This window comes from Psittacula echo (assembly GCF_963264785.1).
Source record: "Psittacula echo genome assembly, chromosome: 3".
Taxonomy (NCBI): domain Eukaryota; kingdom Metazoa; phylum Chordata; class Aves; order Psittaciformes; family Psittacidae; genus Psittacula; species Psittacula echo.
The window spans coordinates 117,331,844-117,354,462 of NC_137736.1; the positions used below are offsets into that span (position 1 = coordinate 117,331,844).

Sequence of the window (22,619 nt, forward strand, 5' to 3'; positions counted from 1 at the left end):
CCATGCTTAAAACACCCTTTTTTGTACTTAAAATTGGAACAGTATTTAAATAGCACTACCTGGTTTTTAACAAGTCAAGTCATATGCTACAAATAAATAGCAATAAAACTAGCAGTGTAGAATGACATTCACAAAATTCCTTGAAGAAAGAGGATTTCCTCACCTGAATTGTGTGAACTTTCAGCAGTCATCAGCAGCACCTCTGGTAATAATCTACTGTGCCCTGGACTTCCATTGGAGATTTGTTCCTCAGGGTTTGTTATGCTCGAAGGTAACCTCCTGCCTTCTTTGTAACATTTCACATATGAAAACTCCCCAGTGGTCGAAATGGGAGAAGATTCTCCACCAACAGAATCTGTTTTATCTGAATTTAAAACATTTGTAATCAGTTTAGGTATAGAAATGCAGTGGTTTGCATTGTGTGAGGAATATTCAGATGCACATCCTATCCTACAGAAATAACCTGCTGAATCTGTACCATGCTTCATTTTAACAGCCATACCAGGTCAGTACAAACCTCTGCATTACAGCCTATGGATTATACAGGTTGAAAAATTACACGTCACAGATTTCCCAAAAATAATTCCTAGCTCAACTACAATATTTCATTTTAAAAATATTCAAACAGATTTTTCCACATTGCAAACACACCAAAACTTTGAGTGTTTTTCCCAGATCCAGAGGCAATAGAACTCCTCTGCTCTGGCTTCATTTCTCCCCAACTTGCCCTACACAATGGCTCTTTTTTGCCACTCAATCCAATAAAAAACTCCAGTTCAGCTTCTAACACCTTCCGTAAGAATAAAAAAATCACCTGTGGATCATCACAGGATTATCCAGAAAATGAGTATTCCCTCTAGAACTCCACTGGATGTATTTCAGAAAACTTTTTGGGGAGGTATTTTGATTTTAATCCTTTTTTTAATTAATGTGTATAACACTAAGCCAAGTGCTTTTGAGAATATTCTTCAATCAAAACCTTCACCAACAAAACTTGTCTAATCAAGATACCAAATTGCTCCAACAAGAATTAATGTGTAGAAAGTGATGCTGACCAGCATTAATTACTTTGCTTTAATTAAAAAAGCCCCCGTATCAGCTGTTCCATTATTTTACTCCAGATGAATGGCAGCCTGACAGGCCTGTAATTACTTGCATTGTTCTGCTTTGCCCTTTTCAAAACACTGGCACAATATTAAAACTTCTGTAAAATATGCATTAAATTTTAGCTATAAAGAGACTTAAATTCAAATGCTTACATTTAGAAAGCATCAGTTTGTTGTAGCTATTTAATTAATGGGCCTTACAGAGAATTAGAAGTGTTGCACGCAGACTTACAAAACAACAATTACCTTGTGTAGTTCCTCCCCAAAACTTTTACAAAGAGTGGTTTTGGTCTGGAATGGAAAAAAAAACCCTAAAAAGTTGGTCTAAAAATTTCTGTAGAAACTTGATACTAACTCCTTCAAAAGATTTCACACTCACTTTCATAGTACGCTCAAAAGCTAAACCTTGTGATGGGCCATCAACTCTGATGGTTCTCTGCCCAATTATTGTACAGTTGTCTATTAACACACCTTGCACAACAGAGAAATCAAGAGGAAACTTCAGTCATGGAATTACATTGAATTTCCTGTTCTTGGCAAAATTTTGTCGTATGTTTCTCTAGCCAGACATTAATAGAATGAGCTCTTCTCAGCTATAACTCACTTTGCTACTATAAAAATTATACCTTAAAACAAGGCAACAGTAACAGCTAATATTTCATAATTAATCATCTCAATTACTCCTCAGAAAACAGCCTCCAAGCTTTACTTCTCAGGAACAGCATCATTTATTATATATTTTTATATCCATATATATGTTTTACCGGCAAAAGAAATGCTGCAACTCTTCGGTGTGTCTACTTCTGGTATAACACTAAGTTCATGTGGTTCCAAAACAAGCCCTAACTTGACTTTTGCCACAGGTGGTTTGGAAGATCTCCATTTCTGTTCTTTAAATAGGACTTTCTCAGACTGTTCTGTAAAACAAAGTTTTGCAAGTTGCAATAATGCACAGATCTCAAGTTAACTTGGGGAGATGGCAGAGAACTCCATCTCAACTGCAAAATGAGAAATATTATAATGAGAAATACTATTCAGCCTTACCAGTCTGCTCAGCTGGACCCATGTACTGTGAAATCATTTCACTTCCATGAAATTTACTCCCGCCACAATTCTCTTGCTGGTAGCTTTCTGACACTTGGAAAAAGTCAGTCCTATCAATCCAGTCAGGTTTTTGTGCCTCTGTCATTTCTTCACTTGCACGGCTATGCCTCACCTTAGAAAGGTAGGAAGAGGAAGCAACTGTATATAAAGACCATATTTATACTTATTTATCAAGCCAACATTTTCTTATATGTGCATTCCATGAAGGACAATACTGAGCACTTTGAGAAGTACTTCAAGTATGCAAGACACTGGATGGACTGCTTAGCTTACACAAATGTTTGGACATACAGGTATTTTATTTAGCTCTACAAATCTCATCTGCTAAAACATAATTATGTACATTTTCAAGGTCTCTGTTAGATTAGAGCTGAATATTTTGCATTTTTAAGAGGAAAAATTCCTGAAAAATTTGCTTTTAGTTTCTTTCAGCTCCTGAATTCAGGAATTTTAGCTGCTTGGAGGCTGTAAAAGCAATGGACAGGGACTCTGGGGAGCAGCCATTTTTCTAAGATGGCTTCTGTTTAAACCCCCTCCCCCCAAAAAAAAAATAATCAAGCCCAACCCAGAATTAAAACAGGAAGGGAACAAAAGAAGCTTCTCTAGAACTAAAAATATATTTGTATTTTTCTTCTGTTACCCAGAAACAAGCAAGATTACACGTCAAGAGTGCAGCTGCCAAACCACATTCCTAACAGGTACACATGAAAAGAGAAACTTTAAAAAAGGATCTATTCAAAATGTTGCCGGTATCCTTTGAGTTATTATTAAGTATTTTTAATACACGGCTGAGGAAAACTCTACCTGCAGATACTTCAGACAACATAACCATTTCAACAGGCATTATGTTCAGAGACCAAGCATAGTTCATACTCTTTCTGTTAGACTGAACAGAATGGTGCTCTTGGGGCTCGCAGAAGAGAACTACTGATTGCAAATTGCAAGTCCTAATTAAAATTTTCATTATGGTAAATCACCTAAAACTGTCAACACTCCATGGGGTACTTTGCTAATTGGTAGCATTCACAGGTTTGATCACCTACTGGATGATTCGCCATGCAAAACATTCATAAAGCTCACCTGCTTGTTCAGTAATTCTTTCAATGCCTCTTGCTGTCTCTGCATCTGTTCCTTCAGTTTATCTTGCTTCTGTAAAAGTAGTTGTTCTTGTAGTTTCTGTCTAGAAAGAAGAGCTTCTCTTTGTGCATCTAGCTGCTCTTGCAATTCTTGCAAATACTTCTGCTGAGCTTGGATGCTTTCTGATGAGGCCAAGACTCTGTCCCTTAAATTCAGGATACCACAATAATTTAACAAAGATGCATCTCCTGGTTTTGATACCAAGAATTCCCCAACACCCTGGGCTTTAGATTTCTCATGAGATACAGTCACGGGTTCAGAAAGATTGAGGGATTGTTCAAAGCTTGTTCTGATGGTGCTCTTTGCATATCCCTGCTGATATGCCAAAGAATCAACTGGGGCTGCCTGAACTACATGAGATTCTTCTCTAGCTTTTGTCTCTGTTTGATGGTGAGATAACTCTCTGGAGTGCACCACTTCTGAAGGTTCAGAGGAGTCTTCTGCAGGCAATATGAATCTAACATGTTGTACTTGCGCTTCCGGTTGTGTTCTCACTGCAGGGACATCTTTCATGACTAACCCTGATGGTGACTGGAACTGAGGTGGTTCTCTGACATGACAGCTGGAGGTTTCCAACATTCCCACTCCTTCCTGTGAAGGACGGCCACAAGGCAAGTGACAGTCTCCATGCTTCAATTTCAATGCTTCTGAAAACTGCACGTGTCTGCCAGTGCAAATGTTATGCATTTGCTCTTCATGTTGCTGTGAAGATGAGTTTTCTGACATACACAATGGTCCTGAAAACACAGGTAGCAATCGTGCATGCTCTTGTGCATGAACTTGTTCAGGTGACTGGCACTGTGTGGGTTGTAGTCCTTGCCTCTGTAGAAGTGCTTCTGGGACAGGCTTCAAATTAATTGATTTTGTGTTCACAGACCTTGGAGGTGCTGCAGCAGACAAGTGTCTCTGTTTCAGTTTATTCTGATACTCCTGTAGATGCTTTCTACCTTCTTTGATGGTCTGTCTGTGCAGCCTGAACAGAACAAAACCACAAATCTTTCTAGAGTGGTGTAAAGATAAACAGCAATTTCAATAATCAAAGCAATTCATATTATTTTAAAACAGGCAACTCAGACTTCCATTTCCTAAAGAAATGTACCTATTCTGCTGTAGAAGGCGTTGTTGGTAATTACGGATCATCTGTAAATGGCTGTCTTCTCCAGGACTCCTGGGTTCTGACACTGTAGTGTTTCCAGCCTAATCAAAATAAAACAATTTTAATTGCACTTATACAAATAACTCACAGAAAACTATTAAAGCAACAACCTTCAGCTGTATGTTCTTTCTCCTAAGTTTATAGAAGTCACTTTGTACAGCCCTTTGATGTCTGTGAGCTTTCAGCCTGAGGCAATAAGGCTAAAGCAGTTTCTGGAACAGATGGCCTTCAGCTACAGTCTCTCTTGGCAAGTGTAGCGTGCACCATCAAAGTCAATGGTGCTTACAGCAGCTTAGCTCAAAGATATAAATGTACCCAGCAGTAAACTCGGAGCAATGATCCAACAGAGCTGCATTTTCAAGGCAATCAGATCCTTAGATGAGTAGAGGTTGTGCATATGATTCAAGATTTTAAAAAATTATTACTTTCCTTAAACATCCTCAATCAATTCATCTCCTTTAAGTAGCTGCTTGAGATTTAGACAGGCAAAACCACAGAGGTGAGGTCTTTTTGTCGTCCTCTCCATGCCCCCATTTTTTTTTCCCTTCTTGGAAAAGGATACATGCACATGCATTGATATTATATGACTCTAAGCACATTTTACTAACAGGTATTTTAAACAGACATGCTGCCTTTGGGACTATGCAAAGACAATCCAATATTGGAAGTCCAGCAATACAAGCTTCTACAGCAAACAAAAGGAAGCTTTTATATGTATGAACCTCTGATTCATAGCCTAAGAAATAAAAACTGATTTTCCTGATTGCTGTGATTTAAAGCCGGCAAATGGCTCTTGATTTTTAGAATAAGGATAATTAAAAAGCTACACACAATTTTCTATCATTCTTCACCTCATGTTCCACTTTGTTCTGCTGCTCTGGAGAAGGAACACTGTGGCTTTGTACCAGCTGACCTTGCTCTTCCTCCTCTTTTTTTTTCTTAGCTTTCTCCACACAGGTTTGTATTTGGATCTTAAGAAGATCGGCCTCCAAACGTGCTCTCTCTTCTTCAATTTGTTGAAGCAAGGCCAGCTGTTCCTGTTTCTGTTTCTCTATTTGCTCATTCTATTGAGAAGAAAAATGAGGATCAATCTGCAGGATGAAGTGACAATGAAATAAAAGACTGCTCACACACAAACACCATACACAAAACTTGGTTCCAACTACAGCAGAAATCCTCCTGCTTGTGAAAGGCATTTCAGAATTGTCAGAGGCCTTTAAAAGTAGTTCCAAAGTTTACCAGAATAATTTTGTTTTACTGGCTAGACATTTCTAATAGTCCCTGAATCCATTTACCATCACACTATTATCTGTTCTCAAATTAACAGAATGGGTAAGATCAGAATCTAACTATTCAAGGTACATTATAATTTTCCAGAGACTGCAAAAGAAGCCTTTTTCTTACAGTGAATTCAAAATCTACTTTGCATTTTATAGAGCTTTTCATCAAGAGTTCACCACATTTAAATGTTAATTCAAACCTTCCAAAACTCCTGAAATAGCTAATGTAGAACCACTTTCAGAGCACTCCATAAACCTCTGAAGTGGTTTGTTTATTTTTATTCTCTTCCCATGTACCTGTCAGCTACAAACCACTTAGACCCATGTGTTGCAACAGCAAATGTACTTTGAGAATGGAAACGAGGAAAAATGTCCAAGTACTGGCAAAGATGAAGTGGACAACAGCCTTTAATGAGCCAGTCTGAATGGGGATGTCAGGAAGAGCAAGCAGAGAAAAAGCCAGAGCTGAGAAGAGTTAATGTGAACACAGCACTATATAACCCTGGGCAGATGCAAAGTGGGAGAAAACATAAAAGAAAGTAACCACACTTTCATAGAGGATCTCCTGCCTTTTTTTAACCCTCCCCTAAAACAATACTACTTTGTCAAATTTGTATTTCCTGAATATCTGAACTTCAACTCTACACTTTGAGGCTGCACCAAGACCTGAATTTCAACTTTCCTTTTCTTTTGTCAATAGATAAACCACCACAGCAGAGCCCATAGGTCTCTAAGGATACAGCAAAACCTGTAAATATCATGAAAGACATACTGAAATGACATATACATAATAACACACAAAGTTATTATTTTCTCAATAGACGTAGAGACACAAGATTCTGGGTTTCTTGCAATTAACTAGGAAAATGCAGAAACAAAAAACACCTCAAACCCCAACAATAAACCATAGAAAATACTCAAGGCTTGTAAATTTCTCCTGTCACGCCAAGCACAGTCCCACAGACCTTCTTATGTTATCACAGTGTTCATAAAGTTTTCACAGAGTTGTATACTATTGACTACATCCTCCTAGAAGCAAAGATATAAACTTACAACTGGGATTCAAACTTAATCAGTGTGGCATCCCTTGCCTATAGCACTTGTTAGATAGTAAGAAACTGTTTCTTTTCTCTTTATTCTAAATTCCAGCTTTGTCATTTAAAAATGGTTAATACATAGAAGATAAGTACAGAAAATGTTACAGTAAAAGTTTTAAGTGCCACAAGCATGTGAAAAGGGTCTATAGCTGCTGTACAGCCCGAAGCATTTTTAGACTTCTGGAAATCACTATTTTTACACCATAACTGAGATAGGAGTGAGTATGCATGCACTTACCCACTTTTGTCTCTCTTGCATTCTGATTTTAGCTGCTTGCTCTTGAGGATGGATTAGAACTGAATTTTCAGCTGCAACTGTCTTACCCAACGTTTTCACGGAGTCTAAAATACACATTATTTAACTGTAATTGCAATCTTCCAGCTCTTTTTGCTCCTACACAACAAATTTTGCTGCAAGTATGTATTACATACCTCTGGCTTCACAAACTATATTTTTCTGTTGCTCATAGTTCAGTTCTGAATCGCACAATGGTCTCTCTTCACTAGCAATTGTGCCTGATTCAATAGTCTCAACTTCACTTTGAGTATCTTTTTCACTTTTTGATGTCCACTCTTTTTGGCTTCTAATCTTGTTCAGCAATTTCTTTAAGGCAAGTTTTGACTGAAGTTGGTGAGGTTTTGCTTCTTCATGATCTATAAAGAATATATACTGTTGAAAGTTTTGGGTAATGCGCATCTTTACATCATAAAAACAACAAACCTCTTTTTTTTTTTTTTGTTTTTAATTGCTTGCACAGTTGGACAAATAGCTTCATATTACGAAGTTCAAAAGCTTAACAGTATTTTCTCTTACCTGCAAGAGAGAAGCAGTACTTTGTCTTTGCATGCTACAATAGGAGGGCTAAGCTAGTTACACTGTTCCACAGCCAGACCACCAAACGTACTGTTGCAGAAATAAGTAGTACCATTCCCCTGCCACTGCCCACCTAGATGTTGCTGCGCTCTCCTTTGTATTGGCACAATGCAACACCAAGAAATGGCCTGTGCCACCAAAGGAATGTGGTAGAAACACTTGGCCAAGCAGCAAAGTTCACCAACACGTTTCATGTTCACATCGTGTTACCCTGTACAGTTCATGCACACACATACTCGCTGCAGCCTACTCACAACATGGAGCAACCCGATCACAAACCTGGACATAAAAGACATACAATAAGCTGACTTGCATACAAAATCAAACTTTAACCTTGAAATATTTCAAAACACAAAATGAAAACTGTTGAAGTTCCCATACCAGCATCATCCAATGATTTACACTAATTATACAGGAATAATTCTGGCTAACAATGTAGTTCTTACAATTAAAAAGTTATTCTCAGTATACCAATAAACTGAAGAATATTAGAAAAACAAGTCAATTTTTAAATTCATAATCATTAAAGCATCTGTGATAAACATCATAAACCACTGAATACTAAAATACTTCACAACCTTCAAGGAATGTACTACAGACATTTTAGTTAATACTAAAGTTAATTTATTTGATATATTAAAACTAAGTATCCTTTCTTCTACTATAAAACCAGAAGTTTAAGTTAAATCTAAAGTTTAAAGGGTTTACCTTCTGAGTCACTGGGGACCTTCTCTTCTGGCTGAGTGTCACCAGCAGATTCTGGTTGAGTGTCACAAGCTGATTCTTGCTCCAGAGAGATATCAAGGTCATTATCTTGAGATCTATCAGAAGGGGCTGGCAGAGGTTGTGGTTCAAACTGCAAAATGAGGTCTTCTTTCATTTCTAATGAAAAGATCACAACATAAAACAACCAAATGGAATAAAATGCCAACAACATTGCAAATCCTTAGAAGTTCAAATAACAATTAGCTTCTTTCACAACAAGTTTAGTTATCTTTTTTTTTTTCCAAAATAGAAGAGTCAAGATTGTTTAGATCATTAGTTATCCATTAATTCACAAATTCTACAGATTTTTTCATCAGAATATACTATGTATTTCAAAATTAAGGTGTTTGTGATAAAAGGATCATCTTTACACAGAAAGCAGCACACAGGAACAATTACACACAGGAGGATCCCAATAACTTTGTCAGGGAAAAGATACACCCTGTCCTGGCTGCTCACAAGGCTATTGCAGCATGGTCTGGGTATGAAATCCTAAAAGATTAGTTAACAGGAGTTCTCCCATGATCTGAGGGGGTTACTGCCTATAAGGGGTGTGGGACACATGGGAAGATGATCTTGAGCTTATATGGTTATCATAAATATTTAGGGGAGGAACGAAAGGCAGGGAAAGGATCGAGTTAGCTTGGGGAGGAACAAGTGTGAGGAAAAATATCAGAATACAGGAATAAAAGGGCCCAGTCAGTACATATGTATGTCCCTGCACTGTGCCTGAAAGTCTGTGTCATCTTCTCATTAAATCCATTTCTAGCTGTATTCCAGAGTGAGAAGTCCTCTATTTTGTATGCATGTGTGCATATGGGTATATAAGGGCTTGCGTGGCCAGCTGGGTGTATGTGTACTGAAAGCCTGTTTGTGTGTGTGCCTACTGTGAATACACACACAGCCTTGCTACCAGCTGGGAACCAGCCAGCCTGGGATCTGGCAGCCACAGCAGCCTCTCCTTCACTAGGCTACTGGATTCAGCAGCTTCCAACAGATTACTTACTCCTGTCTTCACTATACATATCTTCAAATGCAAACTCCAACTCTCTCTGCCATTCTTCTTTTATTTCCATACGTTTGTATGGAGGCACAAAAAGCTGAGGTGGCATCTGCGCTACAATCTGTCTTCTGCGCATCCGATCCATGTTCTGCATTTGCTCAAGTTCTTTCAGTAGCCTTTCCCTGTCCTTCAAATATAAAGGATAACAAACTTTTACTGTTCACATTCAGACAACCATACGTCAGGACTGATAAAACACTTCTGCTTGGTTACTATGAAGTTAGTTTACTCCTTAATTTAAAATTATCTTTATTCTAGGGAGAAGGTACTTCCTCGGAAGAAGGCTGTATCTGACCTTTAAACACACACATCAAGTAAAAAGCAGGAAGCTTTAGCTGTCTCTAGCCTCCAAAAATACTTGGGAAGGTAACACAACAATACAACAAATTTCAAAGCATACCTCTGAGTACGAAGACCTTTCCCAGCAGTTCAGCTTTTACTTCTTAAAGGAAACAGTTTCAGTAATTCCAGACTTCTACACTAATAGAACATCAATCTAAGTAAAACAAACTTTGAAAAGCTTTCCAAAAATAAACCCCAACTGTTACCTTCTTAATAATAAACTAATTTTTTCCCCAAAAAGCACAGAATAACCAACTCCAACTAAAGCTTATGTGGAAAAGTAGAACTCATCATCTATTAAAAAAAGTTTAACTTGATTATTACCAACTGGCTAAGGGCAGTCAAACATGAAAATAACAATAATTAAAGCATATTCTTTCATTCTGCCTCTTTCCAGACAGTCAAACTAGGCAGAGTTTGATGGTGTTTTCAATACATCCTGAGAACTCCATTTAGCCCATCAATTTGCCTCTTGTAATTGTAACTCCTCTACTAATCACCTACATACAGTTTACTTAACACTGGTCATTCTGACATTAAAAACATGCACAACTACTTCACCTACCTGAGCCAAATGGACCTTCTTCAAGGCGTGACTCCCTCGGACATGTGCCTTTTCAAGCTGCTCTCTTCTCTCCCTTTCTGTCTCCTTATGCAGTTCCTCCAAACGTTTTCCTTCTTCTTCAGCAGCTGACCGAGCATCTGGCTGGCAGTCAATCAACAGTTTAGTGCATGAAGTTCTTTGTAATAGTTTTAAAGCATATGTAACAATAAATAAGGGAATAATCCTGCAGCAAAAGCACTTTAAAAGAGACATAGAATGCCATATGAAAACCCTGGAAAATTTATAGTTCTTGGTTGCAAGCAGGACCAAACTAGCTTTTAGCCTTTGGAAAAAATATGTGTATTTACACAAGTGTAGGTGTCAAAGTGCTCTAGTTTCAAGTTGTACTAAGGACAATCATCTGTATGATCTGTTATAACACAGTGGCTATTTTTCCTACATTACAAGGTAAAAATCAATAAAATGGTTCATATTACAGATTGACTACTTCTATCCTCATGGATTTGTTTTAAACAAGGTGGGGAGGGAGCAGGAATCCAGAAGCATTTAAATTCCCTTCTGGGAAACCAGAAGCATCTGAAATGTTTTAAATAAGAAAAACCTTACTAACACATGACAATTAAATTTACTTAAGTAAGAAAAAAAGTCATTGCACATAAATATGGCCACAAAAATTAATGTTTTAGATTTTTCCATGACAAAGCTGCGCAAACTACAGTGCCTCTTCTTACTTTGTGTCTAGTCCTTCAAATATTAGGAAAACCTAAAACTGCATGAATGCACTTAAGAAAATACTCACAAAACCAAATTTATTGAGAGTGCTGATGCAGAACAGGCACTCAGACTGTGGTCTCACACTAACAGTAAGCCAAACTGTTGTTTGGTTCACTTTTAAATAGTATTGCCTTAATTCAAAAATCACTTCTAAAAGCTAAGCTCTTGCTCCATCTCTTGCTTTTCCAGCTCCTCCCCTTCTTCTGATCTAACTTTGGCCTTTGTTTGTGTCTATTGTAAACTTCAGCAAACTTTCCCATTTGGCATTGTTATTTTTCCCCAGTTAGACTTCTGCCAGTTTGGCAAGCCAAAACCACTGATTGCATGAACAGATGAACACAAATACTATGCAAAACTGGGAGTACATAGCTAAAAAGAGAGAAAAAGCAGGGCTACTGTAACTATTAATTTAGCATAAGCCACAAAGCAGATTTGGGTGTCCAATGTCATGACAGTCTGGTGAACTTACCTCCTTAGAGATCTGTTCATGTGGGATTGTCATGCAATGACAATCAGTCACAAGTGACTGAGCACACAAAAGGTCTTACAAAGTTTCCCCATCTCAGATTCTGATCAGTAAGTTTTGACATGGGTGCTTTATACAAGGTCACATTTTTCAACCTGTTCTAGAAGACTGAGTTGCTGATATCCAGACACTGTGTGCAATATCAAGAAAGATCTACGGAAGGATGTATCACAAATACTTGGAGTTAATCACCTGCTCTCCATCCTCTTCTCTGTCCACATAAGGTTCAGAAATATGGTGACGTGTAACAGAAAAGTTGTCAGCACTATAGGGCTTCACTGCAGGAGCCTTTTTCACTTCAAAATTCTAGGACGAAAAGTACAAGTACAGCTGCATCAGAGAACAGTATCACTAGCAAAGCAACTGAACAGAACATAAATGATCTGTAGCCTTAAACCAGTATTAAAAGAAAGCCACTCCCCCAAATTCTTTCCTGAATTCTCTTCTGAAAATACCTGTGTTTAAAATTTTACATACATTTAATAACTAATAAAAGACATCAGCACAAGGCAGATCCAGAGGGCTTAATAACTGAGAGCATCTAACTGCCTAATGCAAGCTCCTCCACAAAAACTGACAGTCAAGAGCTCTACCTTAATGTTTCAAAATCATTACCTTACTTTAAAAGCACTTGTGTTTGATGCACTAATACAAAGCCCACTTACAACAGCTGTCACACTCACCTCAAAGCAGGGCAACCACAGACCCACAATATAATTATACCTAACAGCAAAATAACACTTCTCAAATACTGACTTTCTTCACAAAACTCAGAACTATTCTGTCCAATTTATTATTTGACCAGAGAAAAGAGCATTTTCCATAACTTCACTGAAAAGTATCTATTCAGATAATATAAGGTTTTGTTGTTTTGGCTTTGTTTGTTTGCTTTTTAAAGTTTTGGGTACACAACCACATTCCAACTCTTGTGCTAAAGAGTTTGAACACTGAGCAACCAGACCTTCCCTCTTCTTTGGCTCAGCCTGAAGTTCTCTGGTAAGGTAGCTAGGTTAGGAAGCAGTATTATGTAGGAGCTCCCTTTGTGCTTCTGACATCTCAATTTATTTTCTCTCAGCTTCCTCCTCCCTAGATTTCTCCTTAAAAAGCATTCTTACGTTAACTAAACCAGCAAGCTTCACAGCCTGAGAGGCTTGAAGCCAACATGACTGTAAAGAAATGCACACATACAAAGAGCAGCATTAAGTCTCAGGAATCAAACTTCTTTCTATGCAAGATGAGGCATTGCAAATTTTAGCATTGATTATCTCTTGTTATTTTAGAAAGACTTTAGAGAGTCAAGTCTTTAAATTAAGAATTCTATGACATGCAACTAAGTTTTAGCCTTACCAACAGAACATCAATAGCTTATTTTATGGTTATAAAGCAAATGCATGTAATTCTAGTAGGAAAGAAAAAAAGATATGTACAAATAAAAGCAAACCATACAGATTTTAACTTTCATTTGTACAAAATGCTACTTAAAAATTGCTTTCTTAATTAATATATCGTAGTAAATTAACATAAATGCTTGTAGATACTAATTTCAGCTCTGATAACAGACAAGTCCCCTAACTAAACCTCATTAGCCAGACTACCAACTGCTTGACCTACACTGTGTTATTTTCGGAACGTGTAATTAAACCTTAGTCTTCAGAACTATTAAATAAAATGTGAAACTAACAAATCACTAATTAATAACTACAATCACATCTCCAGAATTCTATTCAAGAGCTGCGAAGATGCAAGAATTACACTGGAGGCTGAAAAAATAGTACTTGTAACATTATGACACCTCATGGCGGAACTACTGCACTTAAGAAGTCACACATACTTCCATCAAGAGGTTTGTAAGCATCCCCCCTCCAAGAAAAGTAAATCTTTCTATACTAAAATCTGGCAAAACTGGAGCAGCAATGTCTCATGAAATGAAGAATATGAATACTTACAAAGAGTACAGTAACATTTTGGGGTTGCATTTCCAATATATAATGTTATAGATCATAAAAAAAATTAAGTTCATAAAAAGTCTGTGACACTTGCCAAGAAATCGGTGTTTACAGTTTAACTTCAATTAAGTAACTTAACAGTTGGGCTAACTAAATAAGGCCTCTATTCCTAAAAGCCGTTCTTCTGAGAATGAAACTTATGGCAAGATATCTAGAGGAAAAAACTTCTTTTGTAAAGTAACAATAATTGCAGTATATTAAGAAAATGTTCCTTATGTTGTAAGTAACAACACTGTCTGAGCTCCATTTTATGAAATTTTATTCAATTGTTATTGCAACAGAGCATCAGATTATGATTGTAACTATGTTTAATAACCTCTTTATGCAAATTGATTCAAGAAAATAAGCATGCTTATGTAGATGACCTTGTAATTTGCTGTAATTCATAGGATTTAAAGTTAAGCAATTCAAATTCAGTGCCTTTTGAGTCATACATTTGCAAGACAAAGCCCCAGATTTCCCCCCCTCTCCCTTAAAATTGACAGTTAACATCTTTTGTTTTCTCTCTATATATAGAACTGGGAATAAGCCACAGCTCTAATCATCTCTGATCTTTCAATTACTTCGCATTTACCCCATGCAGTACATGACACCCAGTTACTCCTTCAAGAAAATAACTTTATTCTTCATCCTCTGCCCTTCTACCAACATATACCTATGACAAAAGGATTAAAATCCTTACAGATATGAAAACTAGGAAAAAGGCTCCAAGTCAGCTAGTCTTTACATGGATCACATTGACTACTGTGCTACATTTAAACAAAGCAATCTTTCCTCAACAAAAATACAACATATCTGCAGAATTGTTGATTCAATTTGCCATTATCGAAGCATGAATTCATTAAAAGCAAGCCTGGGTATTGTAGAAAATTCAGCTGTTTGCAAACTCTCTTAAAACCAGCTAAAATCATGTTTGCTGAGAAGGTGAGTAAACAACATGTGTTCACGGGTGGAAATGCATTACATTGTAGACTTCCAGGAAAGGAAGTTATGATTGTGCAATACTTTGTCCTGGGTTCAGCTATAACAGTTATTTTCCTCCTTCATAGTAGCTGGTGCAGTGCTGGTTTTGTCTGAGAACAAGGCTGATAACACACCAGTGTTTTAGTTGTTGCTAACTAACATTTACCCCAACCAAGGACTTTTCAGTCTCATGCTCTGACAGTGAAGCAGGGCACAAGAAGCTGGGAGCAAGCAGAGACAGGACACCTGACCCAAACTAGCCAGGTACTGACCCAGACCTGTCATCTAACACAATCACAAATGCACCAGAACCTGGAGAAACCTGAACAAAGTCTTCTTGATTGCCCTGGTCAAAAAATAGACTGAGAAGGAAATTCTACATTTTAAAATTGAAAGAGAGATGCATTACTGAGGTTATTAGATGAAAAGCATTACATAGTACTGTGTCTTTTTAGCTGTTACATCATCTAGAATATTGAGGTGATGTGTCCATGCTGGGAAAGATCACTGTAGAGTTTAGCACTACTGTGGCTATTAAATAAAAATGAAATCATGATAAAGTTTAAATGAAGTATTAACCACAAAAATAGGATCTCAGAAGACAAGAAATAAAAATCCACACATAATAAGAGAAGAGAACTAAACCAATACCAAAGCTTGGTAGCAAGAAGTCTACTAATGTAGTTTCTCGCTACTTGTGTGGTGAGGGACGGAAGCACTAGTTCCCTCCGAACTAGGGCTGAGACATAGAGCATTCAAGGAATGCGGGTCAACAACGATTTATTGCGCAGTTAGAATTCCTTATATTTGCCACCCAAGCACCTCCCCAGAGTCAGCTGGTTCCTGTCCCTCCTAGCAGCTTCCCGTCCATGCATCAATCCCTACACTAATACACATAAGTCAGTAATTTTCTTGGGTTTTGCTGAACCACTCTCATATGTATGCAAATAGCAATTCTGGATATCGAAGCAATAAATAATCATTACATTCTATGGTATCCTGAAATTGTGATTACTATGGAATCATGGATACATACCTCAAGAGGATGTGGTGGAGGAGGTGGCAGGCTTGCAATTTTGGCTGCTCTTTGTCTTTCTACTTCCAGAGCATGTTTACGTGCATTTGTTCGTCTTGGGGAGGAAAAAAATCAGAACACATATATCCCCACCCAAAAAGAAAGAGAAGAAAAGACAGAAGGAAAATAATTCAAGCAACAATGACAGCAAATGACTGTGCAAAAAATGACTGTGCAAATAAAAGGCAAACCTAAAAATAAACAGATTCAGATGTACTTGAATGTTTGGGAGATAGGAACAGGCAAGCACATTGGAAAGTCAACAGAACTTGTGCTGAAAGGCAGCACTGGAAAATTAATCTATTGCAGCAATGAAAAAATGTTAATACACACAAGCTTCTAAAGAAAAAAGATATATCCCTGCCTTTCACTGTGGTTTTCAGGAAGCACTGCAGCACTTCAACATACTTTAATTACTCAAGTGTGGACAAAATTAAGTATTTAATCAATAGGTCTCAGCTCTTACTCAAGCGCAACTGTCCACAAGACTACACAGTTCATTTTTCATGCCAGCCCAAGTTTGGTCCAATCTGTTTAAACCCAAGCAAACTAAAAGACCCTAACCCTCCCAAAACCACCAAACATGCTAAGAAGGAAGACCATGACAAATGCGCTAAGTCCTTTTTTCAGGTAGGTAACTCTCCATCAGGTATTGGCCTGAGAATGTTGCATTTTGTATGTCACTGAATACCTGTCAGCCAACAATCTCGACTGAAAACAGCAATAGAAAAATGAAAGGCCCCTGTTCCTTGAGAGCCTGCAAGGCCAGCTTGTTCTTAAAACTAGTTCTTATCAAAATCCACAAGCTTTGGCCACCAGCATGAATTCTCTAACCCATACAATTTCAAGATTCAAAAAGCTCAATGCAAGAAGCACTTCTGCCTTTCACCTTGGGACATTGTAAAATGCACTCTGTGCTTAATGAAACCAGGGAGTTACTGCATACCGGGCTTGCTCACGAAGTAAGTTTTCTTTTTGGTACTTCTGTTCTTTCAAGGCTTCCCTATGCCTCTTCTCTGCTCGTTGTCTCCTTTCCTCTGCTTTTTTTGCCAGAGCTTCTAAGTCAGGTTCCTTAACAATAAAATATCACAAGCACTTAATACAGGGTTTTACTCCTCAAACTACCAGCGTGGTATTTCAAATTAAGTTCTGCTGTAAGAATCACAAGCTCAAAATCACTTTCTACAGTACTAGAGCAAAAATAACCTAAATAATAGCTTTTCCTTCTCTGCTATCTTCATTCTCTTTTCTACCACCAACAGCAGCAAATTTACCACATTCCTCAGACAATGTAACAAAATATTAATGTGGAAACCTCAGCTTTTCTCTGCATCTCTGGTGAAGATGGTAATATAAATATACTTATCCATTTTAGCAAATGTTGTACAAGAGAAAACATGTTACTACCTTTCAGTCATAAACTACAACAACCGTGTCTCAACAGAAACATTTATGATTAGTTCTCTATGCCATTGGTACCACAGTTTTCCACAAACTCATCCCTCCTAGCATCAGAAAGGAGTTTTCAAAACTCCTTTTTTAGGACTCCTTTTTTTTGTTTTTTAGAGACACTGGAGTATGGAAAGGTATAATGCTATTTGACCTGGGTTAAAAGCTCAACTAATTCAACAAGTAAGCTAGCCTGCAAAATCCATGCAAGAAATCTGTGGCACTGATTTCTATAAATCTGGTTCAGCATCAGATCTGTGGAAAATTTCTACCTAACAACCTCAATGATCTCTCAAAGACAGCCTACACAAGTTACAGGATTTTTAAGGAAGTGTAAATACGTTATAGGTGCAGAATTAAGAAGTGAACCAGTTGACAGCAAAGGCCTCGTAAGCCCTTACCAAGACTTTCCAAGTCACTTGAGAAATGAAGAAAAAAGCCTGTATTTTCCTAAGCACAGAAAAGACACTGTTACATGGTAGAGAAAAAAGTTATTATATGGCTGACATACTTGAGACAATGATTCACCATGTGCAATTTAGTCAAGTACAAATATACACTATCATATATGTATACAATCTAACATAAATAACTTGAAGAGTTTGCATAGCAAAAGCCTCAGCAAATGGGCCTGCCAGACCATTTAAATCTTGGTCTTACGGAATGATACCTGCAAAAAAGAACATAAAGATTTCCAAGAAGCTTCCATTCTTAAAGCTGCTGGTTTGGGTATTAGGGCCGTAAGATAAAGAATATAAAAACCTGCAATCTTGGTATTTCTAGAGCATCCAGAATTTCTCTGACAAGACTATTAAGCTGTTTCACTTACATTTTCCTTGGCTTGTCGGTGACCCTCACCAATTGCCCTTAGGCTTGATAAATAAAATTCTTCTAAGGCTTTCATCTTTTCATCCTGCGCTTTCTGCCACTCAGCTCTCAGTGCCTCTTCTAACTGATGCAGTTGTTCTTCTCTCCTCTGCTTTACCTTCTGTCTTATCTGCAAGGCGATATACTTCTGTTGCTCTCTAACCTGCAGAAACAGCATTTATTTTGTCAATCAACTTACTTTTTACTGCAGGTCTTTCCACAATATACTCTATCCTCTTTTCAGCTTTCCATCTCATCTATTATTCTATTGACAATCTGTTCAGAAAGTACTGTTACCTTTTCCCAAACTCTGTATGTTAAATAATAAATTTAATTGTAGTTAAATGTCTCACTCAAAGTCCAAAGGCAACATACAACTGATAAATAAAATGCAAAAACTGCTTGAAATATCCTTCTCCCCAAAAACACAACACAATAATTTTTTAAGATTTCTATTACAATGCAACATATAAAAAAGCCCAAGAGGGTGAAAAATTAGTACATAGTAAACATCTTTAAGATGTATCTTTTGAGGACATGAAAGACCTGAACAGCTTGTGTGGGATAAGGCAGAGGAAGGCTAAGAAAAGAGTAAGAGAAATGGAGAAATAGCCCTGTGGTGCAACAGCAGGACAGCAGAACAGAAACAGTAGGAAGATGAGATGAACAGGCATGTTCTTCAGAACATTAAAGTACTCTGCTCAGACATCCTAAAAGGAGCTATACCTAAAGCATTTTGAGCTATGACATATTGCAGCAATTCAGTTCATCTAGAGGAAAGCTCTGAAGTTCCATATTAACAGCTGTTGTCTTATTGCTTCTGTGTGATCACTGTGAAAACTCCTGGAACACTGTAGAAGGTGACACACAAGTGACACACCAGCAGAAGAGAGACAACTGCATGTTCACAGCCAAATAAAAATGGTGGATACTGGGAAGCTAGTAGGGAAGAAGAAATTCTGGAACATTTGTTCCAGCAAATCTAACAAATGGACATTTCATGAGCAAAATATGCACTTAGTAGTAAATAAACATGAGAAAAACAAAAGTTACTGACAAACTAAATAGAAATCTAATATACAATATTGGGGGTGGGACTAGTGGAAGAGTGCCTGGAAAGCTGTCACAGAGGAAAAGTTCTTGAGGATGTTGGCCACCTGTGTGCCCAGGAAGCTAAGAAGGCCAATGGCATCCTGGCCTGCATCAGCACTAGCACAGCCAGGAGGGCCAGGGCAATGATTGTCTCCCTGTACTGGGCACTGGTGAGGCTGCACCTTGAATCCTATGTTCAGTTCTGGGAACCTCACATTGAGGTGCTGGAGTGTGTTCAGAGAAGGGCAACAAAGCTGGTGAAGAGTCTGGAGCAGAAGGGTGATGAGGAGCAGCTGAGGAAACAGGTTGCTCAGCCTGGAGAAAAGCAGGCTCAGGGGAGCTCTTACTGCTCTCTTACAACTACCTGAAAGGAGGCTGTAGTGAGGTGAGTGCTGGTCTCTTATCCCAAGTAACAAGTGATAGGACAAGAAGCAATGGCCTCAGGCAGTGCCATGGGAGGTTTAGACTGGAGATCAGAAAAAGTTTCTTCACTGAAACGGTTATCAAGCATTGGAACAGGCTGCCCAGGGAAGCACTGGTGTTACCATCCCTGGAGGTATTTAAAAGACATACAGATGTAGCACTTAGGAAAACGGTTTAGTGGTGGACTTAGCAGTACTGGGTTAACAGTTGGACTGCATGATCTTAAAGGTTTTTTCCAAGCTAAATGATTCTATGATTCTAGAATATTACAACCATGAGATTTAGTTTACATGAAATAAAATATTCAGTTCCTTTTCCTAAATTATTTGTTACACCACTAAATAAAATAACACGCAAAACCACAGACACACCTGCTGCAGCCTCAGCTTTCTTCTCCTTTCATATTCTTCTTTCAGCAGCATGGTTTCTTCATTAGGACTAAGCCTCAATTGCCCAACTTTCGCAACTTTCCTCTTCATTTTTGGAAACGCTGAATAATCAGCTTCTGAGAGAACAACATGAAGACCAAAAATTGTGCATGAATTATATAGGTAAACCAGGTAAAAAAAAAAAAAACCAAACCAACACTGCCATCATCTTACAAACCTATCACAGCCTCTAAGAGCATGAGCTACAACTGTTCAAGTCTGTTTCAAATATACTCAAGGACATTGGCACTGTCTTTGTCAACAGTCACAAACATACTGCTTTTGATTATTATGCTATATAGCAAACTGCAACAGCTTTACATTCTCATTCTACACTGTGGACCTGACAGGTAAAACTGCAAAGTGAATACTGAACATCATCCAACATGTGGGAAGATTAAACAAAACAAGAAAAAAACCCAACAAAAAGCTATCACACAGGAAAGCAAGGTGGGCACGTAGGTGTTTCGTACTGAAATGTTCTCATAGCAATTTCAAGATACTGTGTTTGTTGACGTTTTTGACTGCAGTCCAAGGTTTTCTACCTTGAAGATGTGAAACTCCAACAGTCTGCATGCCAAGCATTTCACTAGAACACTAAAAACCGTAACTGAAGTTTTCTTAAGCAACCTTTTCAAACATTGTTTCCTTGTAAATTTTGCTGTGGAACCAGGATCTACTGGTTCAAGGAGAAAGAAAAAATACTTTCTCAGTCTGATAAGCAGCCTAGTTCAAATTTTCTCCCTTCCCTCAAGAATCTATTTGATGTTTAAATATGCATTCCCTGAAAATACTCTCCCAAAACAAACCAGCAAAACTTTCAAAAGCCACTGTTCAGTTCTGAAAATCAAAAGCTTATGAACAAAACTGAACAATCCACGTAACACTAAGAATTTAACCAACATGTTACACTTGGAAAGAGTTCTCTTCAGTAAATAAATTTAAACAAACAAATCCCACAAACACATTCTAAAGAAATCAGGTCAGTTGTAAAACCAAAATAATTATCACCGACTAGTTTGGGTTGGAAGAGACTTTAAAGCTCACCCAGTTCCAACCCCCTGCCATGGGCAGGGACACCTTCCACTAGAGCAGGTTGCTCCAAGCCCCATCCAACCCGGCCTTGAACACTGCCAGGGATGGGGCAGCTACAGCTTCTCTGGGCAACCTGTGCCAGCGTCTCAGCACCCTCACAGTGAAGAACTTCTTCCTCGTATCTAACATGAATCTACCCTCTTTCAGTTTAAAGCCATTCCCTCTTGTCCTGTCACTACATGTCCTTGTAAAAAGCCCCTCTCCAGATACCCTTCCAATACCCTTTAGGTATTAGAAGCTGTCCTAAGGTCTCCTCAGTGCCTTCTCTTCTCCAGGCCGAACAAGCCCAGCGCTCTCAGCATGTCTCCACAGGAGAAGTGCTCCAGCCCTCGGAGCATCTTCTAATTATCCACAAGATACTTTCAGTAAAGGGTTATTAAGCCAATGAATCCCAAGTTCATTACAGGATAAACAGGGATAGAAGATTATATTTCCTGCTGGCTTTCCCTTATTCAGGTCATTAGGTAAGAAAACAGAAGCTTATCAATACACACAGTTAAGGAGCAAATGACCACCTCCCTCCCCCCTCCCATAACGAAAGAAAAAATTAAGAGGATGAACAATACAAACTCTAGATCTAACACTTAAAGGATAAAACCAAAAGCAGATAACGCGAACGCCACAGTAAAGCAGCCAACATTTGCCCAGATTCAGTTGCAGCACAAAGCCATCAGTAAACTCACAACAGGTGAAACTAAGTCAGCCTTTCCCGGAACCTAGAGAAGTTCGTGAGCACCATTAACACCTCTCACATTCCTGCCCAGATCAGCTCCCCAGAGCCGGGAAAGGCAGCCCCCGCCGGGGCTCAGCCCTCAGGCACCCGCCTCAGTGGCGATGACCGGGACGGAGCCCCCACGCCCAGCAGCTCTGCCCTGGAGGCCCGATCTCTGGGGAACCGCCGCGGGGCCACGGCTGCTGGACCAGATCGAGCTGAGGAGGACTATGCGGACAGAAGGGAAGGCACGGCCTCACCTAGCCCCGGGAGCGGGGGAAGGGACGGCAAGAGAGCAACCCCACCGCGCGGCTGCCAGCACCTACCCGCGCGCCTCACGGCCGCCACCAACGACCGCCTCCTGCCGCTACCTCACCTTCAGCAACCAATAGCTACAGGCGCAGCGGGAAACTAAGAGTCGCGGCGGAATCAGCCTCCACACATGCGCAGTGCTACCCTCGCCGCTCCGCCACCAGTCCCAGCGCGTCAGAGCAGCGCGCATGCGCATGGGCCGTGCTTTCCTGCCTCTCAAGGCGGCCGAGCCCCGCCCCTACCCTCTGGTGACCAATGGAAACAGGGGAAAGATGCCATAGGTGACCAATGGGAACTGGGGAAAGCGGCCACAGCCGGAAGCTTGCGGCTATAAAAGGGGCTCTGGGAGGACCTGGAAGGCCGCAGCTGTTTTCTGGCCAGATTTCGTCGGTTGGTTAGCCCCTTTGT

The 22,619-nt window shown here is 39.0% G+C and overlaps 1 protein-coding gene across 1 annotated transcript in view; it reads right to left on the reverse strand.

The window, feature by feature from the left end:
• Window positions 1–22,250, reverse strand: part of CEP295 (centrosomal protein 295) — a gene marked incomplete at its 3' end in the record, with an annotated part of 42,552 nt that extends 20,302 nt beyond the window's left edge. Inside the window, exons 1-17 of the mRNA XM_080613802.1 lie at window positions 22,226–22,250; window positions 20,036–20,169; window positions 18,112–18,312; window positions 16,780–16,904; window positions 15,795–15,888; window positions 11,982–12,095; window positions 10,490–10,630; window positions 9,526–9,709; window positions 8,463–8,636; window positions 7,313–7,534; window positions 7,119–7,222; window positions 5,355–5,567; window positions 4,447–4,544; window positions 3,291–4,320; window positions 2,151–2,322; window positions 1,871–2,023; window positions 164–364 (exon numbers count right to left, since the gene is read on the reverse strand). Coding sequence (XP_080469928.1) covers window positions 164–364; window positions 1,871–2,023; window positions 2,151–2,322; window positions 3,291–4,320; window positions 4,447–4,544; window positions 5,355–5,567; window positions 7,119–7,222; window positions 7,313–7,534; window positions 8,463–8,636; window positions 9,526–9,709; window positions 10,490–10,630; window positions 11,982–12,095; window positions 15,795–15,888; window positions 16,780–16,904; window positions 18,112–18,312; window positions 20,036–20,143 — 3,334 coding nt within the window. The 5' untranslated portion in view covers window positions 20,144–20,169; window positions 22,226–22,250. The remainder of the gene's footprint in view (window positions 1–163; window positions 365–1,870; window positions 2,024–2,150; window positions 2,323–3,290; window positions 4,321–4,446; window positions 4,545–5,354; window positions 5,568–7,118; window positions 7,223–7,312; window positions 7,535–8,462; window positions 8,637–9,525; window positions 9,710–10,489; window positions 10,631–11,981; window positions 12,096–15,794; window positions 15,889–16,779; window positions 16,905–18,111; window positions 18,313–20,035; window positions 20,170–22,225) is intronic.
• Window positions 22,251–22,619: the final 369 nt, after the last annotated feature.